The sequence below is a fragment of the Lampris incognitus genome, chromosome 9 (genome assembly GCF_029633865.1).
Source record: "Lampris incognitus isolate fLamInc1 chromosome 9, fLamInc1.hap2, whole genome shotgun sequence".
Taxonomy (NCBI): Eukaryota; Metazoa; Chordata; class Actinopteri; order Lampriformes; family Lampridae; genus Lampris; species Lampris incognitus.
Window position 1 is genome coordinate 5883510 of NC_079219.1, and position 17797 is coordinate 5901306.

Genomic DNA, 17797 nt, shown 5'->3' on the forward strand with positions numbered 1-17797 from the left:
GGTTTTCATTCCAACCTGAGTTCACACCAGGTGATTTTACTGATAGATTCTTCCTCTTTGGTTGAAGGGTTGCTAATCAGTGAAATCACCTGGTGTGGACTCTGGCTGGAATGAAAACCTGGACACACATGGCTCTCTATGGCACACGGTTAGCCCTCCCCCTGTATTAGAGGGACTGTTCAGGTTGGACATGTGTGGAGGAGAGATATGGGGAGAAGGATGCAGTGAGAGAGAACATGCAGAATGGATGATCCGCTGTGGTGCCCCCTAACAGGAGCAGCCAAAAGTAATAGATAGACTCTTTGTAGTTACGAGTTTAAAGGATGGTATCTTTTCAGAAAGAGTTGCCTTGTTTAGCACATTAAAAAAAGGCCAAACAAAAAAATCCTTCAAAATGGTCCCTGGATGCATAAGACACTGTCAGACTGCCACGTCCTAACTGTTAGTTAGTTATTCATTCATTGAGAGATGTGACATCAACATTAGTTTCAGGGTGTTTTAAAGAATCACATTTCACGATGGTCTGTACATCCGTTCATATACACTCCCATTCAGTCATCCACATTAGCTACCCGACTTACTATCTGTCAAATTTTACTGGATTACACGAGTCACTGGAAAAGGGGGGAATAGAAACACAAAGAGAACTTTGGTCAAAGAGAGTACACACGTAAGTAAAATGTTATGATGACATCAGAGGAAACCATTCATTGCTTTAAGGGTAGTGAAACAACAAACAGAAAGCTATAAACTTGAGTGGTTTTCTACCCCTTTGCTCCGTTTTTTTCTCTTACTGTTATGGCCCATGGTCAATCTTCCTTCCATACATTTGGGTCTGCAAGTTATACTGGTTTCCTCACAGAGGAAAGAAGGAAAGAAAAGAAAAGGTGCTCTTCTCATGAAAGTCATGTTTGCCTTGATTGTCCACAAAAAAAATAGTGCCATCAGGAAGTAGTCCCGGTGCGAAGATATACAATCACAGCGTAGAACAACAAGATCCTTTACTGGAAAGGGATCGAGACACCAAAACAGGCTCCTGAAAGGACTCTGAACCTGTGTTGGGTTGGCATGTTTTCAATACGTGTGTGAGAACACAATTTGTTTCAGTGTATCTGTAATTGTCTTGAGTGTGGGACGGTGAGCAGTTGGGTTTTATTCAGCCACCGTCTTGTCCTGTGTTCCTCCATTCTGTAGGCAACTCTTGTGGATGATTGGCAGGGGGTGGGCCTCTGTGTTGAAGACCCAGTCCTCCAATGGCAGAAGGTCATCATCAGAGAAGAGCAGGTACAGATACCTGAGCAAACAAACAGTCAGTGAAAATGTTAATCAGTAAAGCTATATAGTAATCGCTCCTTGATCAGCACATTTTTAAAATGTGTTTCGTTGGCATTTCCTGTTCATGAAGTAACACTGACTAAGCCAATAGTTTGTATTGAGTAATGACCCAAAAATTAAGCTTAGAGGGAAGCAGTGGTGCAGCACACCTGACAGCAACTTTAATCTAGCCTATAGATTTGATCAGGGTTTGTAGACGGTGGACAGCCATGAAAATTGTCCAGTCACATTAGAACTATTCAGTGCCAATAAAAGTGGGAATGTCTGGTGTGCACATAATTGCGCCCCATGGCAAATCTGAAGAAACTAATCAGCCTCGGGTCACCTGTTTGCCACAAGTTTGAGGGCGTGGTTTGGCCGGCGCCCCTCACCTAGGAAGTATATGTATTCAGACAGAAACCAACCAAATACCATTTGAACCAATATTTAATGCTGCTGACAGGATAGAGACAGATGCAGGGGCGCAAAATACTCCTTACATATCATCTTGCTTTCTTATTGGAATCTTCTCATTCACAGCGTGTGTGTGGTTGGACTGACAGAAAAGTTGACTTACTTGAGTGTCTCTGAAAGGAAGAAGCTCTGCTGCATATTGTCATGACCCACTGTGGTGGTGTAGACGTCACGGATCCCAGAGAAGCCAGAATCCACTCTGCAATGCTGCTCCAGGGCCTGGAGAGCATACATAGTAAAACACAAGATGATTTAATAGGAAATTATGTTTTGGCTGAGGCCAACATCAAAAAAAAAGTTGTAGGTTTGCATTTGAAAAAGTAGTTTCACTATAAATTTATGCCATTTATTTTTTACGCCTACAACTGGTATATCCACCCCGGTTTTAAACATAGTGATTGTTGCCACTACCTTGTGAGTCCAACGTCCATGTGTGTGCCAGAATACAGTGTAGAACAAAGACTCTGAGCTGCTGAGGTTTGTGTTCCCAACAGAATGAGAGTTACTGTTCTGTAATGACTTGCATGGTGGACGCCAGGCCAGAGGGAAACTCCTGTGCATGCAGATTATTAGCGACAATGTTTCTCTTAAAAGTTGCACCCTTGTCCTATGTGTCTAGTTTGTGGACAAATTGAAGAGGGATACTTTTGCACATCCCAGGTAGATGGATGAACAAGACCAACCTCCTGCGAGGTTTACATGCGCAGTTAAATTGAGCTATGGTTATAGCTCGATTACGCCATGTAATGGACTACTGTTGTCCTAGTATACAAGAACCAGGGGAGAATGGATTTATTGACGGAAGGATATCGGCCCCCTTTTAGCTGGTTGCAAGAAGGTTCCATGTCGAGCGGTGAAAACATGGGCAACTTCACACATACTCTCCGCTTTACTTTTGATGCTGTTTGACTTCCGGGTGAAAGACCGCCACAGGAACTATGGATTAGGCGCAGAACGCCTAGGCCAGTTTGGGGCCGATTGAAGCGTATAGAGTAAATCGACTTTTTTAACATCATGTAAACGTACCGAACGACAAGTCTTTCATGCAGTTCCCTATACATTGATTTTAATATAGATAGATTTCTGATAATGTGTTGTTTACTATCCCGCACAATAAAGCCCTTGCTCCTGTGGTATACACACAAATTAACAATGCATTAGCATATGCCTCTGAAACGACAACCCATATTTCATTTAGAGAGAAATGCCTTCGTGCAACACACCTGTGTCCAGGCACACCTTTGAGGCAGCGCACTTCATCTATCAAGCCCTTCAGGTTTGCTCTGTAATGGAAGCCTATAGCGATGTTAAATCTGACAAGGGCTAATGGAGAGCGGCTGAACTAGCCAAGCGGATTAACACATTATTACCCCCATTACAAAGTGCTGGTCTAAACGTGCTAATTAACAAAGACCCCGACGTGTTAGTGCCGGATGTGCATGAGGAGAAGTATTGTACTGCGCGTTCAACCTTTGTGGCCAATAATTAAAGGCCCGTCAAAGTTGTCAGCCTGATCTCTCCACTTCCGTGCACACTAAATTAATGTTAAATCTATCATATCAACACTCCAACCTTTAATGGAGCAAATGTGCTGACTGTTGCCACATTAATAGCAGTGCCCCTGTGCAACCTTCACCCAATGCTATAGTGTAACACAATACCACACAAGCTACTGAAAGGTCATTAAGGGGTTTCGAAGGGCTTGACATGGGAGGCTGGTACACTACAGAATTCCTTTTTAGGAAGGGCACGGGGATCTCTCTGTAGCACATATTTCAAAGTTACAGCATATGATTACTTTTGTAGCCCCTTTTCCACCCCAAGGTATTATCTTACCTCCACGGCCTCCCAGCCCCACTCTCTGTACTTGGGGTCATGGGTCAAACGCCACATGTACATATAGCTCTCAATGACTTCTGGTCGCAGGATGTAATATCTGTCACTCAGTCTGGTCGCTGTGGCTTCTGCACCGCCATCAAACCGAAAGGCTTCAGGTCCCAGTTTGGTCGCTGAGGAGACAGATGTGGAAAAAACAGGGAATGTAAAAATGAGGAAATCCATTATATTTCAGGCAACAGAGGCAAAAGTCAATTCAAATGCTGTGAGGTGTTTCACTGAGTAAAAAAACAGCAAATGGAATATTCCTCTGCCATGTAGTGTATATAATACTGCACAGGCCATTCCATCAAGAAGCAGTAAAAAGGCCTTTTTGACAAGAGCTATTAATTTATATAGTTATCTTACTCTTCAGATAGTTTATGGATTTCTTTTTTTCATTTGCTATTATTTTACGACCATAATTCAAGACAGTGGTGGAGATTATCAATGACTGCAACCAGCTATCACTATTGTTATGATGGGGTGGCAGCAGCTTTGTTAATAGCAACGTGTCAAATTCAGAAACGCAAACAGAATGGGAATTGTGTTGCGATACGCTGCAAGATGCGGGAATTGTATTTCTGTCCACTGTGTCGAGACGTTTTTCTGGCTCATGGTCCGTAACGTTAGACAACCATTGTACAGCCCCTTTAGGAAATTGCACCCTGTGGGGGGAGGAGGGTGATTGGAGGCAGTGGGGTCTTTTTGGTCACTGAAGGGAATAGTCTTGGAAAATCAACAACACCACCACACAGAGTGGCCCCCGGGGTCAGCTGTCTCATTATGGTATGTCTGTGGTTCTTTGGGCTGTGTGTGCATGCACAAGTAATATAGTGAGAGACTGAGTGAGCAAGAAAAACATGAGAAAGGGTAAAAGCCAATTTGAACGTGTACTTAGATGTGTTAATTTAAAGGACAAAAGAACCCATCTGTTGTTCACAGGTAGGTAGGTATGACTTGACATTTTTCCATTTTGGAGGCAGGTAACTTTTAGTTAGGAGGCTAGGGGAAACCCTTTCTGATGAGTAGCTGTAAATAGTCATTGATAATAGGACACTTACGATACCTAGTTTGAAATATTAATGAACATAGGAGATTGCAGTCATTGGGTAAGTGATTTAAAACTTGTTTTGATTCGGACTTTGGTCGTTATCAGGTTTTTTTCCTGAGTTGACTACTTGCTAGTTTCACTCTGAGATTCAATAGGTGGGTCAGCAGACATAGGTTGCACGCTCCATTGATTCCTTTGTTGTGAAGAAGAAATCAGATGGGGCGGGTTCAGCTGTAGCGTCAGCCCTCATTGTGTTGAGACCAAATTGCGTAAAGAGCTGTGAGTCTACCTGTGCAAGTCCACTGGCAATTCCCTATTCTACTATTTTCTGTCATTGCCTGTCTCACCCACCATGTGCTACAAAGACATGCCTGTCATTCATCATAAATGAAAAAAGGGCATTTGTTGCAGACACTGCAACTTTGAGAACGTGTATTCATTTGGGAAAGCCTCTTCTACTCACGCCTCTTTTATTTTTGGCTGTAAATAAATCAGAATTTCTCAAAGCAGTTGCTAGTGTGTTAAGACATTCAGGTACTAGCCCTGACCGAAATGTGGATACATCCAGAAAACACAGTTACACCGGCTGCACTCTGTTGACTCTGCTTTCTCACACCCACCCCGTTCTCTTGCGTGTGGAGGCGGTACGGGTGTCCTCCTTTCCAAAGACTGGAAATTCACTATGCAATCATGGTTACTGCTCCTATTAAGCTGTCAACTGGGGAACTAGACATGTTACTCTCAGCCATTGTTGATGATGGTCATGGTAGATGTGAATCCTCCTTACTGAACTTCTTTGACCTCAGACAGGTCCCCACCCCTCCCACACACAAAGGAGGCAATACTCTTGATCCAATTTTGACTTGGAACTGCTTCATAGCAAATCTGACTGTCACCCGCTTTGATTATTCCATTCATGGCCTCATATTTCTACACAAAGGGTTTCCTTCTGCCGAAACTTCTGGTGCCTTACACCGATCCAGCTCTCCAGTGAAGTGTTGGCTTCCATGCCTCTTTAAATTGAATTCTGTTCCCTCTCTGTCAACAAGACAACAGACACAGTCTGTTCCTCACTAGCATCCAAACTTGCTTGTGATGGCTCTGAGGTCATCAGAGAGCAAACTGTGTAAAATCAGAAAGTCAACTGACCTCAGTGATTATCAGTGTTTTCTAGTGTCATTCTCTTCCAGTCTAAAAATAGCCAAAACCACTTAAAATCAGAACAACATATGTGGCGCCACTGCTGCTCCAAAAACTTTTCTTTTTTTTGCACTCTGCTCAGTGTTTACATGTTTGCCTTGTACTTAACTGATAAGGTTTCTGTTGTCAGTAGTCAGTTCTGTGAGCTGCTGCCAGTTAACAGTGCCTCATTCTCCCCCCTGACCGGGGAGGAAGTCTCCAAGCTTCTACTGGACTCTCATCCGAATACCATCCGACCTCCGACAGACCATTTTCCCCACACTTAACCTCGCAGTCACAGACATCATCAACTCCTTGCTTACAACAGGTGTGTTCCGCACTGCATTTAAGCAAGCTTGGGTCATTTTGCTGCTCAAAAAACCTACAGTTCACCCAGCTCAGGTTTAATTCAATTCAGATCAATTGTATTTGTATTAGGCCAATATTACAAATGTGCGTCAGTGGGCTTAACAGGAATACAGCATCCTGTCCTTAGACCCTCTCACCGGATAAGGAACAACTCCCCAAACAAAACCCTTTATCAGGGAGAGCAACAGAGGAGGGATCTCTCTCCCCACACGGACAGCGTGCAATAGATGTTGTGTTTATGCAGTTTACATAATACGACATTGAAAGAGGATAACACAATTAGAATGGACATAACATTTATGAGGAATATGATGCACAGGACGCCAATGGAACAGTCCAGGACCCAGCCACATCATCATGTTTAAAAAAAAAAAAAAAAAAAAAACAGGTTGAAAAGTACAGACTGGTTTCACTCCTCCCTTTCTTTCAAAAATACTTGAGTGTACAGTCTTTAACCAAGTCTCTGAATTTCTAGAACAATCTGTATGACATGAATCGGTTTGGTTTTAAGCAAGGTCACTACTGAGATGGCACTCCTGTCGGTAATAGAATAACTGCGTTTGGCTAGAGCTGCTGGTCCTTCCTCAGCTTTATTGATGCTAGATTTGTCAGCTGCCTTTGACACGGTTAACCACGAAACCCTCCTCTCTACATTCACTGAGCTTGGTGTCTCAGGATCTGTTCTGTGCTGGTTCATGTACTACCTCTCAGGGAGATCTTTTAGAGCAGGGGTGGAGAGCCACGTGTATGCAGGTTTTTGTTCCAGCCTGACTTCACTGATTAGCAAACGTTCAACCAAAGAGGAAGAATGTATCAGTGAAATCACCTGGTGTGGAGTTGGGTTGGAATGCAAACCGGCATACACATGGTTGTTTTAGAGTATCTTGGAGGGGAGAAGCGTTCAAACCGTACAGCTTATCCACAGGGGTACTTCAAGGGTCAGTGCTTGGTCCTTTTCTTTTCTCAATACACACCACCTCACCTGGTGCAATCATCTGCTCCCATGGTTTCTCATACCATTGCTATGCTGATGAAATGTAGCTCTTCCTGTCAGATGATGTCATGCCTTGCTGATACCTCTGGTTGGATGAAAGAATCCCACTTTCAGCTTAACCTGTTTAAGACTGAGGTCACCGTCATCCCAGCCAGTCCATCCTTTCAACAACAGATCAATATCCAGTTTGGATCAACCCAACTCATGCCCACAAAGCCTGTCCGAAACCTGTGTGTCATGATTGATGATCAACTAACTTTCAAGGTTCACGTAGCCTCAATTGTTCGGTCATGATGATTTGACCTGTCTAACAGTCAAATCAGACAACTTCTCTTGTAATATCACACATTTACTACTGCAACTCCTTACTGGCAGGTCTCTGTGCATGCATTTTCAAAACTGTGCGAATGTGGTGGTGCACCTGGTCTCAGTTGCTGCCTGCATCACATTCATATCCTTGATGCTCGCTTACCAAACAGCAACTAAAATGGCTTCTGCCACAATGGGGCCCTGCTTCAGTAGCCAGCCTCTTTTTTTTGTAGTACCCTGGTGGTGGAATGACTTATCAAACTCCATTTGATCCGCTGAGTCCCTCTGTCTTTAAGAAGAAGCTAAAGACTCAGCTCTTTCTTGAACACCTCCACAGGTGATGGCATAAAAAAATACTCGCTTCTCTGACTTGCTTGTGTTGTACTAACCCTCAGATGTATGTCACTTTGGATAAGTATGTTTGTTATATGAAATTGTAAATGAATGTTCAAAAATAATAAACATCTTTTTAATATCTCATGGAATGTTGTATTTAGTGTGTTATCTATCTAAACTGAACTTTTTCCCAATAACACAGGATTTGTCCGAACCTTAATCAATCATTAAGATTGTGTGGCTAAATATCAGGTCTCCAATTTTTCTCGTGTTTTCCTTGTAACACTCTAATCAACAATTATTAAAAAAGATGTTTATATTTTTAAGCCATTGGCTTTTGTTGAAAAGTGCCCTATTAACATTTATTAACCACAAATTACAGCTAATCACAAAATGTGAGTAGATTTGCAAATATTTAGGTAGGGAGTTCACAGGAAAGTAGGTCAAACAGATTTACAAAGAACTGCTCAACTACGTCTAGTGTCTTTCTGTTGGGCACCAACCTTTTCTGAGGCAGACAGTTGACCCTCAGGACTATTGATGCCCCTGACTGGAATGCTAATTTGAGCAATTTGAATCACAGATAACTTGCAGAGACAATGCTATTGATTGTGCTGTCGGCTAATCGGGATGAGAGCACATCTGGGTCAGCTAGAACTTGTAAATGACACTTTGTTTGTTTTAACCTACTCTGGGTTGTAAATGGGGGGGGGGGGGGTTAACTACATTAGGAAATCAGACTTTAAGATTTCCAATATGTCATTGTTCAGAGAAAAAATGTTGGATTTCAAATGTCTGGCATTCACTGTAGTTTGAACATCTGACGCTAACTGCAGAAAATATATGTAATGCTACAGTTCTTAATTTGTCTATAATAGAATATAATACAATATACAACAGAAGGTTGTCTTGTGTGGAGTTTGCATGTTCTCCCTGTGTCTGTTTCTTCCCACAGTCCTAACACATGTAGGTCAGCTGAATTGGCTGTACTATGAGTGTGTGTGTCGGCTGGTGTCTCCCTGCCTGTTGCCCAATGATTGCTGGGATAGGCTCCAGCATCTCCACGAATCCAAGAGCAGGGTAAGCGGTTTGGATATTGGCTGGATGGACAATATATAATAGAATACAAATGGGGAATCCTGAGACAGTGGAACAGATTTTTGTTTTTTTTGAAAGGTAGTCAGAAAATATGTCAATAGTGGAGGAATGAGTGGTGGCAGTGTGGTATTTCAGGTCTCGCCATTGTATTTGTGTGTCTTTCTCTATGGGCTTAGAAAACATTTATCATTTTTTTCTGAGGGGTTGAGTGAGTGGGTTTCTAATAGATCTGGTGGATGTGGTTTGAGTTTCTATTTAAAAAAAAAAGCCTAAAAAAGATCCTCCATGTGGACATTTTTATACAAGTGTGCTACAAGAGACCAACTATATTTGTTCTGGCTCCATTGTGTGCATCAGGTTGTTGTAACAAAGGTGGTGGTGATGCAGGCAACTTTCATAGTATTAATATCTAAGACACACATGAAAGAGCAACTCTCTTGTTCTCTCTGTTCTTCAACAGGCAGTTAATCCAGCAGCTACCCAAACACCAAAGAGCAACCTGGTGGATGCAGATGAAAGAGCGGACTGGAGAAGGCTTTGGGGTAGCGGATCAAACGTACTCAAAACGTATCAGGGAACCTGTTACGGCATGAGTCATATTTGCTTCCTAGAAAAACAAGCGTGAGGAAGGAAACCTTTGATGATGAGTCCCGCCTGCCCAATGATGGAGGGAGAACAAATAGTTGTTTGAAACGAGCTGTGGACATGAGTTTTTTCTTTGTGTGTGGGTCACAGAATGAAGAATGGGAAGAGAAAACCGATCATACACAGGTTTTCCGTAAAGTGTGGGTGTGGCCTGTCACTTTCAATTTTTCTTGTTCTCCCTTTGTGTCTTCAATTTGAAATGCAGACCCTTTTTAAAACTCTTGACCTGCTTTCTAGGTTTGTGTAGCCACTGAGCCGTGTGTGGTCTCAACTTGTCCATCCATTATCTGAACTGCTAATGCTGTTGTCAGGGTTGTGGGGAGACAATTTAGCATGGCCAATTCGCTTGACTTACATGTCTTTAGAATGGGGGAGGAAACCCATGCAGACATGGGGAGTACATGCTAACTCCACACAGAGGATGTACTGGGATGACCCACCAAGCATGGACTATCTCGGGGCTGAAACCCAGGACTTTCTTGCTGTGAGGTGACCATGCTAGCCAATGTGTCACTGTCTTAACTTGTATTCTCACAATATTTATCTTCCCTCTTTCTCTTTGCTCTACACTGTTCCTCAAATTTTAACTGATATTGGAATTACAACAGGTTGCTGGTATTGATATCAAACAAATGATGAGCAGCGCCACAAGTCATCCTGTGTGCACCATTACTTATGCTTGCAGTTGGAGTTGTTAGGGAATATTGAGGAAAGATGTCAGATTTTGCTGCTCCCTGTTAGGTCTGCCTTTTGAGGCCTAGCCAACAGGAACGATGCTCTACTTCATTCAGGGCAAAATTCAAATGCCTGAGACCCTTTTAATTTGCAATATCGCTCTCCTAGACTCAATTTTCTCACTTTCTACTCCACCAAATTCACCGTTAAGTAGACGAACATAGTGCGGCAGAATGGTGATGAATCATGAAATTTCACAGGATTTATTAATGGCCAGCCTGCAATAAGTTGAAAAATGTAATATTATTTTGATTTGAATATTGGGAAATAGGAACACTGTGTGGGAATGAATTATGGATGCTTTTTGGGCGATATAGACTTTTTAAGTGTGAGGAGATACAAGGAAGATTACTGGTATTTTACCCATTTGTTGTTTGTTTGAAACACAGCAGCTCCAGGACGTATTCACGCTGTATTGAGTATTTTCTTTTGCTGTGTTGCAAAGTGAAATTAAAATATATTTTAATGGGGTTGTGATGGCCTAGCGGTCTGTCCAGTGTGTCTCTCCACCTGCTGGGATTGGTTCCAGCATCCCTGCGACTGAGCAGGATAAGCGGTTCGGATAATGGATGGATTTTTTACAGCAATATTGGTCATTCTCTTTCTGTCAAAATAAACATCTAAAAATAACGTGTTTACTTCCTTTCTATCCAGCATTGAAATTCACTTAATCCAGTTCAGGGTTGTTGGGGTGGAATCTGTCTCAGCATGCATTGGGCAGAAGGGCTGGAGTCAACCTTGATAGGTCACGTGTACCAGTCAAATGAATGGACAGTTTAGAGCAGGGGTGGGTACCTATGTGCCATGGAGAGCCAATCTGTATGCAGGTTTTCATTCTAGATGATTTCACTGATCAGTAATGCTTCAACCAAAGAGGAAGAATGTATCAATCAGTGAAGTCTGGCTGGAATGAAAACCTCCATCGACATGGCTCTCCATGGCACACGGTTAGCAGCCTTTGATTTACAGCTTCCAATTTATCCAATGTGCCTTTGTTTGGATTGTGGGAGGAAACCCATGCAAACTCTACACAGGAGCTGGAATCAAATCTGGGACGTTGTTGGTGTAAGGTGACAGTGCTGCTTCAGTTACTTTGTATTACCTGAAATTGGGTTTAGGTTGATTGATTAAATGTTCTTGAAATTACATGAAATATGTTAATCTGTAATCCAGCTGTGTTCAGTTGCATGAATGCACACATATCAAGTTTGTGAGGCCTCACAAGAGCAGAGCAGATCAGTCCTGCTGCCATAAAGTAACTGTCCATGGAGCCTGAAGATGACGTTTTTTTGGAGACAAAAAGCTGGAGAAGGTGGTGGTAGCATTATACAATGGGGTTGCGTTTCAGGAAGAGGTAGAAAGCTTGTTGCCACCAAGGACAATATGCATGGAGACCAGTACGGGCCAATCTTTGAGGACAATGTCTTTAAGTCAAATATTCATGTTCCAACAGGACAAGTACTTAGCAAATCCAGTGAGGAACACCATGTTGTGATTTGGCCACAGGTTAACTCCCATTGGAACATTGTCATTTCAAATCAGAAATGTCTGTGTTACAGGCAAAAACGAAGGGAGGCATTGTGTGTGTCATTGTGGTGGTGTTAAGAAGTAATCAACATAGAGAAATTATAGATACAACTTTGTTAACTTCCCCAGTGTTGTCACTCACCTGAGCGAGTGTAGCTCTCATGGCAGGTGTGGGTGATCTCTGCGGCCAGGTCCAGGTAGTGCTGTCTCTTCTCTGTTGCTCCATCGTCAGCCCCAATGCCAATCATTCCCCCAGAGAAACAGGCCAGGTGACCCATCTTGTGATCCAGGACGCCACCTCTCCACTCAGCCATGTAGGTAAGGCCCCCAGGTGACTTCTGCACAAGGTTGGCTTCAATGGCCTGATGAGGACATAAGTTTGTATATAATACTTTCCAAAAGAGATGTGAAAGGCCTTACAAGTTGGCAGTACATATAAAAACTTGTTTTAATGAGGGGTTGCAATCAGAAGATACATTATCTGTATTCCAGACAAGTGTCATGTATACAGCGGAGCTCCTGTCATAAACTCAATTTATTCATTTGATGCTTCAAGTTCTTCATCTGAAGTCAATAGTTACACCCTGAGGAAGGTCATTATTTGATTATGGTATGAAGAAATAAATTCCATTGTGCTTTCTCTTCTGAAACAGAGGTCCAGTACAGATCCTTGAGAAACAAACAAAGGAAAGATGAGAACCAAAAAAAAAGATTTATTTTAAAGACATCTGCATATTGATGTTTTTTTGTTGTTGCTTTTAGTGTTTTTGTTTGTTTCCCATTAAGAGGGAGAACACAGGACATCTCTGGAGATTGATTCTGAATGAGTTAGTATTCCTGGTGACTATGCCATTGTGTACCTTTCTCATGTCAGTCTTCCTCACGCTGCATTTGCGTCCGGGTGTACGACTGCCAGCAGCAACACCCAAGAGAAGGAAGTGAAAAGTTTATGTTGTATCTTCATGAGCTCCCTTGTTTGTTACCCGTTTTTACACATTCCCTGCACACCGGTTGGAATATACAAAGGATTAATGTAAGAGTACCTTTCACTCCAGATGTGTACGAGGACTTCATGTTGAAACTACATTGGACAACGGCATCACCTTAAATAGGCTAATAAAACTGTCAGAGTGCCTATGAGTGGGGAGACAAATGTCTTATTCAAGGACACTTTGAGCATTTACTGTTTTTTATTATTGTAATGAGGCTACGTGCTGGGTACGATGTTAAACTACAACTGTCGGGTCATTGGTGAGTAAACTGGCACCGCTACTTCAACTTGTGGGTTGGGAGGAGGGTGTGTGCACACCCAGCAGGACTAAAAACAAAACCTGTCAAAGGGCAGATGCTTTCCTCTGTGAACCAAAAGCCATCCATACCTGGAGAGGTGGTAGGGATGGAGCAGCAGGTGGTCTGCCTACTGACACACAATCATGACTCCATCACCATACTGGATCTTGGTGGAAGAGAGTTGTTGAGGCGTCCTATGATTTCTATAGTTTATGGAACTGATGATGATGATGATGATGAGGCCGGTGTGTGCCATGCAGATGTTATGTCCAAATCTGCATCTGTGAAACTTGTGACCATGTTGACGGCAGGTAAGAGTGGAGAACACTGTAATAGAGTGTTTTTTTGTCATTGTACATGTTACAATGAGATTTGTGTTCGTCAAATGTCTCCTGGAGGAACACTTGTCCTGCATGTTGTAGATGTCTTCCTGCTCCAACATAGCTGATTCAAATGATCAACTCGTTATGAGCTTCCGAAGCTGCCTAATAACAAAACTATCATTTAAATCAGCTGTGTTGGAGCAGGGAGAGATCTAAAACATGCAGGACAAGTGGTCCTCCAGGAGAGGTTTGAGAAACGCTGATTTAACTGATCCTGTTGGATAGGAGGATGTGAAGGTGAAGGGAGTATTGTGGTATGTGTAGGCAGTGTAGGAAAGACTGTGAGCAGAAGAACACTGAGTTCTCTGTCAATATAGTACACTGTGTGTACTTTATTGCTACAAGTCACTTTACTTGTCAGTACCGACTGCATATCAGCTAACCCAAACTTTCCATTTAAGTCCTCTTAGTAGGACAACATGGTCAGGTTTGGCACATGAAATGGTGGTAAAAGTCCATAAATGAGCAGTTTACAAGTATTTGTACCCTAAACATGTGCTAATGAAAATGCCATTGGAGTTTTTTCTTTCTGTGGGGAGGACTATTCTGCCTTACTTTGGTAGTGTTTATTCTAAATCCAACCCCCCCACTAAAACATGAGCCTGCAGCTATTAATAAGAACATAAATAAATCTGCATATTTTAAGAGTGTGGTTGGAAAAGGAGTAAACGGGTGAATACTGAAGCAATTTACATGAATGGAAGTAACTGAGAAGTTGTACCAGGCAGGGTGTTTGGGTGGTGTGGTGGTATATTCTGTTGCCTACCAACATGGGGATTGCTTATTAGAATTCCTGTGTTCCCTGTCGTTTGGTTGGGTGTCCCTACTGACACAATTGTCTGTATATGTGGGTGGGAAGCTGGATGTGCGTATGTGTCGTGGTTGCTGCATGAGCCCCTCCTCTGGTTAGTCGGGGTGCTTGTTTAGGGGGGAGGGGGGGGGTAGTGTGATGCTCCCATGTGCTATGTCCACTTGGTGAAAGTCCTCACTGTGAGGTGAGAAGAAGTGGCTGGTGACTCCACATGTATTGGAGCAGACATGTGGTACTCTGCAGCTGTCCTCAGATTGGTAGAGGGGGTGGAGCAGAGAGTGGGATGGTTTGGAAGAGTGGGCTAATTGTCAAGTACAATAGGGGAGAGTAAAAAGAAGTTGCATCAGGCCACTAGCTAGTAGTCTTCTGTGTTTTGTAATTTTCTACTATACATGTAGGATTCAGCTATTTAGCACAAAGTGGTAATTGTAATGAGTCATTTCAAGATGGTGAAGCCTTGCAGCCATGTGCAGCTGCATTAGTCTAAAAGCTTTTGTTATTCTAACATTCTTGGAAGTACGGAATCTTAGTTTTGTGTGTTCTTCCCTGCGGTCTGTGATAATTACATCAAATTGTATATGTGCCTGTGAATGTTCAGTGAGTAGACAAAGAACGTTGAAAATTGTGTTAAAGTGAAATTACAGGTCATGGGTCAGGTCCCACTGTGGCAGACAGTCACTATCGTCAGCAGACTGTGAGGCACAATATCCATAATTTGTACATCGATGAAGGCATTTTAGTTTCAATTGAAATTGCTGCTCTAGTGGAGTTAATGAGAGAATGGTGGTGTAATAGTAAATACAAAATGAAGATTAAAGAAATCAATGTTTATAAACATTAAAAGCTGACCGACATAGACCGAAGGTGTTTTTTGGCATTCTTCAGCTGCTTGAAAGTATATATTCATTAATTTATCATCTACACTGCTTGTCTTGCTCTCAGGATGCTGGAGCCTAACTGAGTAGTCATTTGGTGGCAGGTGGGGAGACACTCTGGACAGACTGATATAGCTTTCTAGGGCCCACACACATACACATACATGTACACCTAGGATAATGTAGTGTAGCTGATTCACCTGACCTTCCTGTTTTTGGATTGTGGGAGGAAAGCCATGTAGACATGGGGAGAACATGTAAAGTCCACCTAGAGGATAAGTCAGGATGACCCCCAAGTTTGGACTAAGCTGGGGCTTGAATGCAGGACTTTCTTGCTGTGAGGTGACTGTGTTAACCGTTGTGTCACTGTGCTGCAAGAGTAAAAGTGCTGTATAAATAAGGTTTATTGTTGTTATTATTGTGCACATTTAACTTCTGGAGTGATTCTGAATTGTAGCTCGTGTAGAATACAGTAAGTATAATTTGTTTTGCTTAAGAAGTTGCGATTAGTGTTATTCTAGCTGCTTGAGTGTTGGTCCTTTTTTCTGTAGATCTGCTGCTGGTTTGTTGTGGGATCTTATTTGAGCTGTAGTTGTTTTTCCCTTAGTGTGTCCTTACATATTTCTTGTTGTGTAGCTTGTAAATATATTCCTTGGTAACTTGTTCACAGTTTTAATCGTTTTTGAGAAGTGTGATCAGAGTTTTACATACATATGTGGGCAGTTTCTGGCCAATAGGCCAGAAATTGGTGACAGCTGGTTTCATTTGAGGTATTTGGCCAATTGGGTTTTGAGTGGCCAAGTTGTAACTGGCAGTCCTGGCAGACAATTAGCAATCAGTGTTCTTTAAATGAGCGGTGCTCGTTTGGAAGCGTCAGCTTGCAAGCGTCAGGCAAACGAAGGGCCGAAGCGAACGAAGGCTGGAGTGAACAAAGGCAAGCCTGACTTTTTCAAGCCACGACTTCGGCAAGCGAGGACCGAGGCAAGGACGGACGGCTTTCGGGTACCTTGTATAAACTGTGCCTTTCCTGTGCTTTGCTCTTCCCACAGCTACCGTGGATGCTGGGACCCAACCAAGCTCATCTACTCCACCCTCTCTGCTGCCGTTGACCAGCTGGTGACGGAAAGGGGCCTGAATTGCCAGTCTGCAGTGCCGAAAGCGGAATTCACCTCAGGCTACACACACTTACTCTACCTGACACCTGGGTCATGCCAGAAAACACTACCACACCTGCCTATCAATCACAGATACACTCTTTCTCACACTCCCACAACTGCGAGGCAAGGTGCTGGTACTGCCCTGCTGCTCTCCCCAAAGTAGAAAAACTCTGTTGTTTCCGTTCCACAACTATCTCCACCCTCTTTTGAATGTCATGCTGTTACTGTCTCTTAACCACTCAAACTCACCATTGTGATTTCATACTACCCGCCAGGGCCCCATGGGGACTTTCTGCAGGAGCTTGACACACTTCTCTCACAATTCCCTGATTATGACTCTGCACTTATCCTTCTCAGTGACTGCTACATCCACACTGACAAACCTGGATCATCTTCTCTCTTTGCTGTCCTCCTGGGACCTCTCACCCTCTCCTCCTACCCACAACACCAGCAACCTGTGGAATCTTATCTTCACAAAACACAGCACTATTTCCAATCTCTCTGTGACTCCCCTCCTCTCTGACCACTATTTCATATCCTACTCTCTCTCCCACTCTTGTCCACCCTCAGCCCCTCCCCCTACTCACATAATTTGAACCCATACACACCTCAACTCTCTCTCCACCACTGATCTTTCCTCCATGCTCCCAACACCTGAATCATCTTCTCTCTACCCTCTCTTCTTTTCGGCACAATCTTGTCTCCTCACATCCAGGCCTCCACCTGCCTCTTGGCTGTCCAACTCGGCACATACAGACAGACAGAGCCTAAGAGTTGCAGAGCAAAAATGAAGAAAAGCCAAACCCCCACAGGACCTTCTCAACTTCCAATCTCTTCTCTTCACTATCAACTGCTAAAGCTGCCTTCTATCACTCTAAAATCCAATCCTCGGCCTCTAATCCTCTTTGAAATCTTCTCTACAATTCTTCAACCTCCTCCTACTTCTTCCCTTCTCCCTGATGACTTCACTAACTTTTTGGACAAGAATGTAAACCACATCACAACCTCATTTTCTCGCCACCAAGCTAGCACTCCCTCTACACTGTCCATGTTCCACCCTATCCCACCTCACTCACCTCTTCCTCATCACATCCAGTCACCCTACCACATGCTCCCTTAACCCAGTCCCCTCCCCCTCCTCTTCAATCTATACCACCTGAACTACTTCCCTTTCTAACCCACCTCACTCCAGACAAAATGCTTTCCACCTGCCTTCAAGACTGCTAGAGTCACCCCCCTTCTCAACAATCCATCACTTAACCCATCTGACATCAAAAACCACAGACCGGTTTCCCTTCTACCCTTTATAACCAAAACTTTCAAACATGCTGTCTTTAACCAACTTCCTTTGGACCCCAACCAGTCTGGACAG

The 17797-nt window shown here is 43.1% G+C and overlaps 1 protein-coding gene and 1 long non-coding RNA gene across 3 annotated transcripts in view; one reads left to right on the forward strand and one right to left on the reverse strand.

Annotated features, from left to right (window-relative positions):
- Positions 1-482: 482 nt before the first annotated feature.
- The window catches only part of LOC130117826 (mannosyl-oligosaccharide 1,2-alpha-mannosidase IC), a 397190-nt gene continuing 379875 nt past the window's right edge, over positions 483-17797 (reverse strand). Inside the window, exons 9-12 of one of the 2 annotated variants that reach the window (XM_056286069.1) lie at positions 12052-12271; positions 3625-3797; positions 1892-2007; positions 483-1294 (exon numbers count right to left, since the gene is read on the reverse strand). In XM_056286069.1, the coding sequence (XP_056142044.1) occupies positions 1153-1294; positions 1892-2007; positions 3625-3797; positions 12052-12271 (651 nt within the window). In that variant the 3' untranslated portion in view covers positions 483-1152. Of the gene's footprint in view, positions 1295-1887; positions 2008-3624; positions 3798-12051; positions 12272-17797 lie in introns of those variants that run through there. The other variant, XM_056286071.1, reaches the window with a different exon arrangement.
- On the forward strand, positions 1193-10720 carry LOC130117827 (uncharacterized). Its single transcript, XR_008810719.1, has 3 exons — positions 1193-1284; positions 8860-8984; positions 9463-10720. It is a non-coding gene; the product is annotated as an uncharacterized LOC130117827 (long non-coding RNA).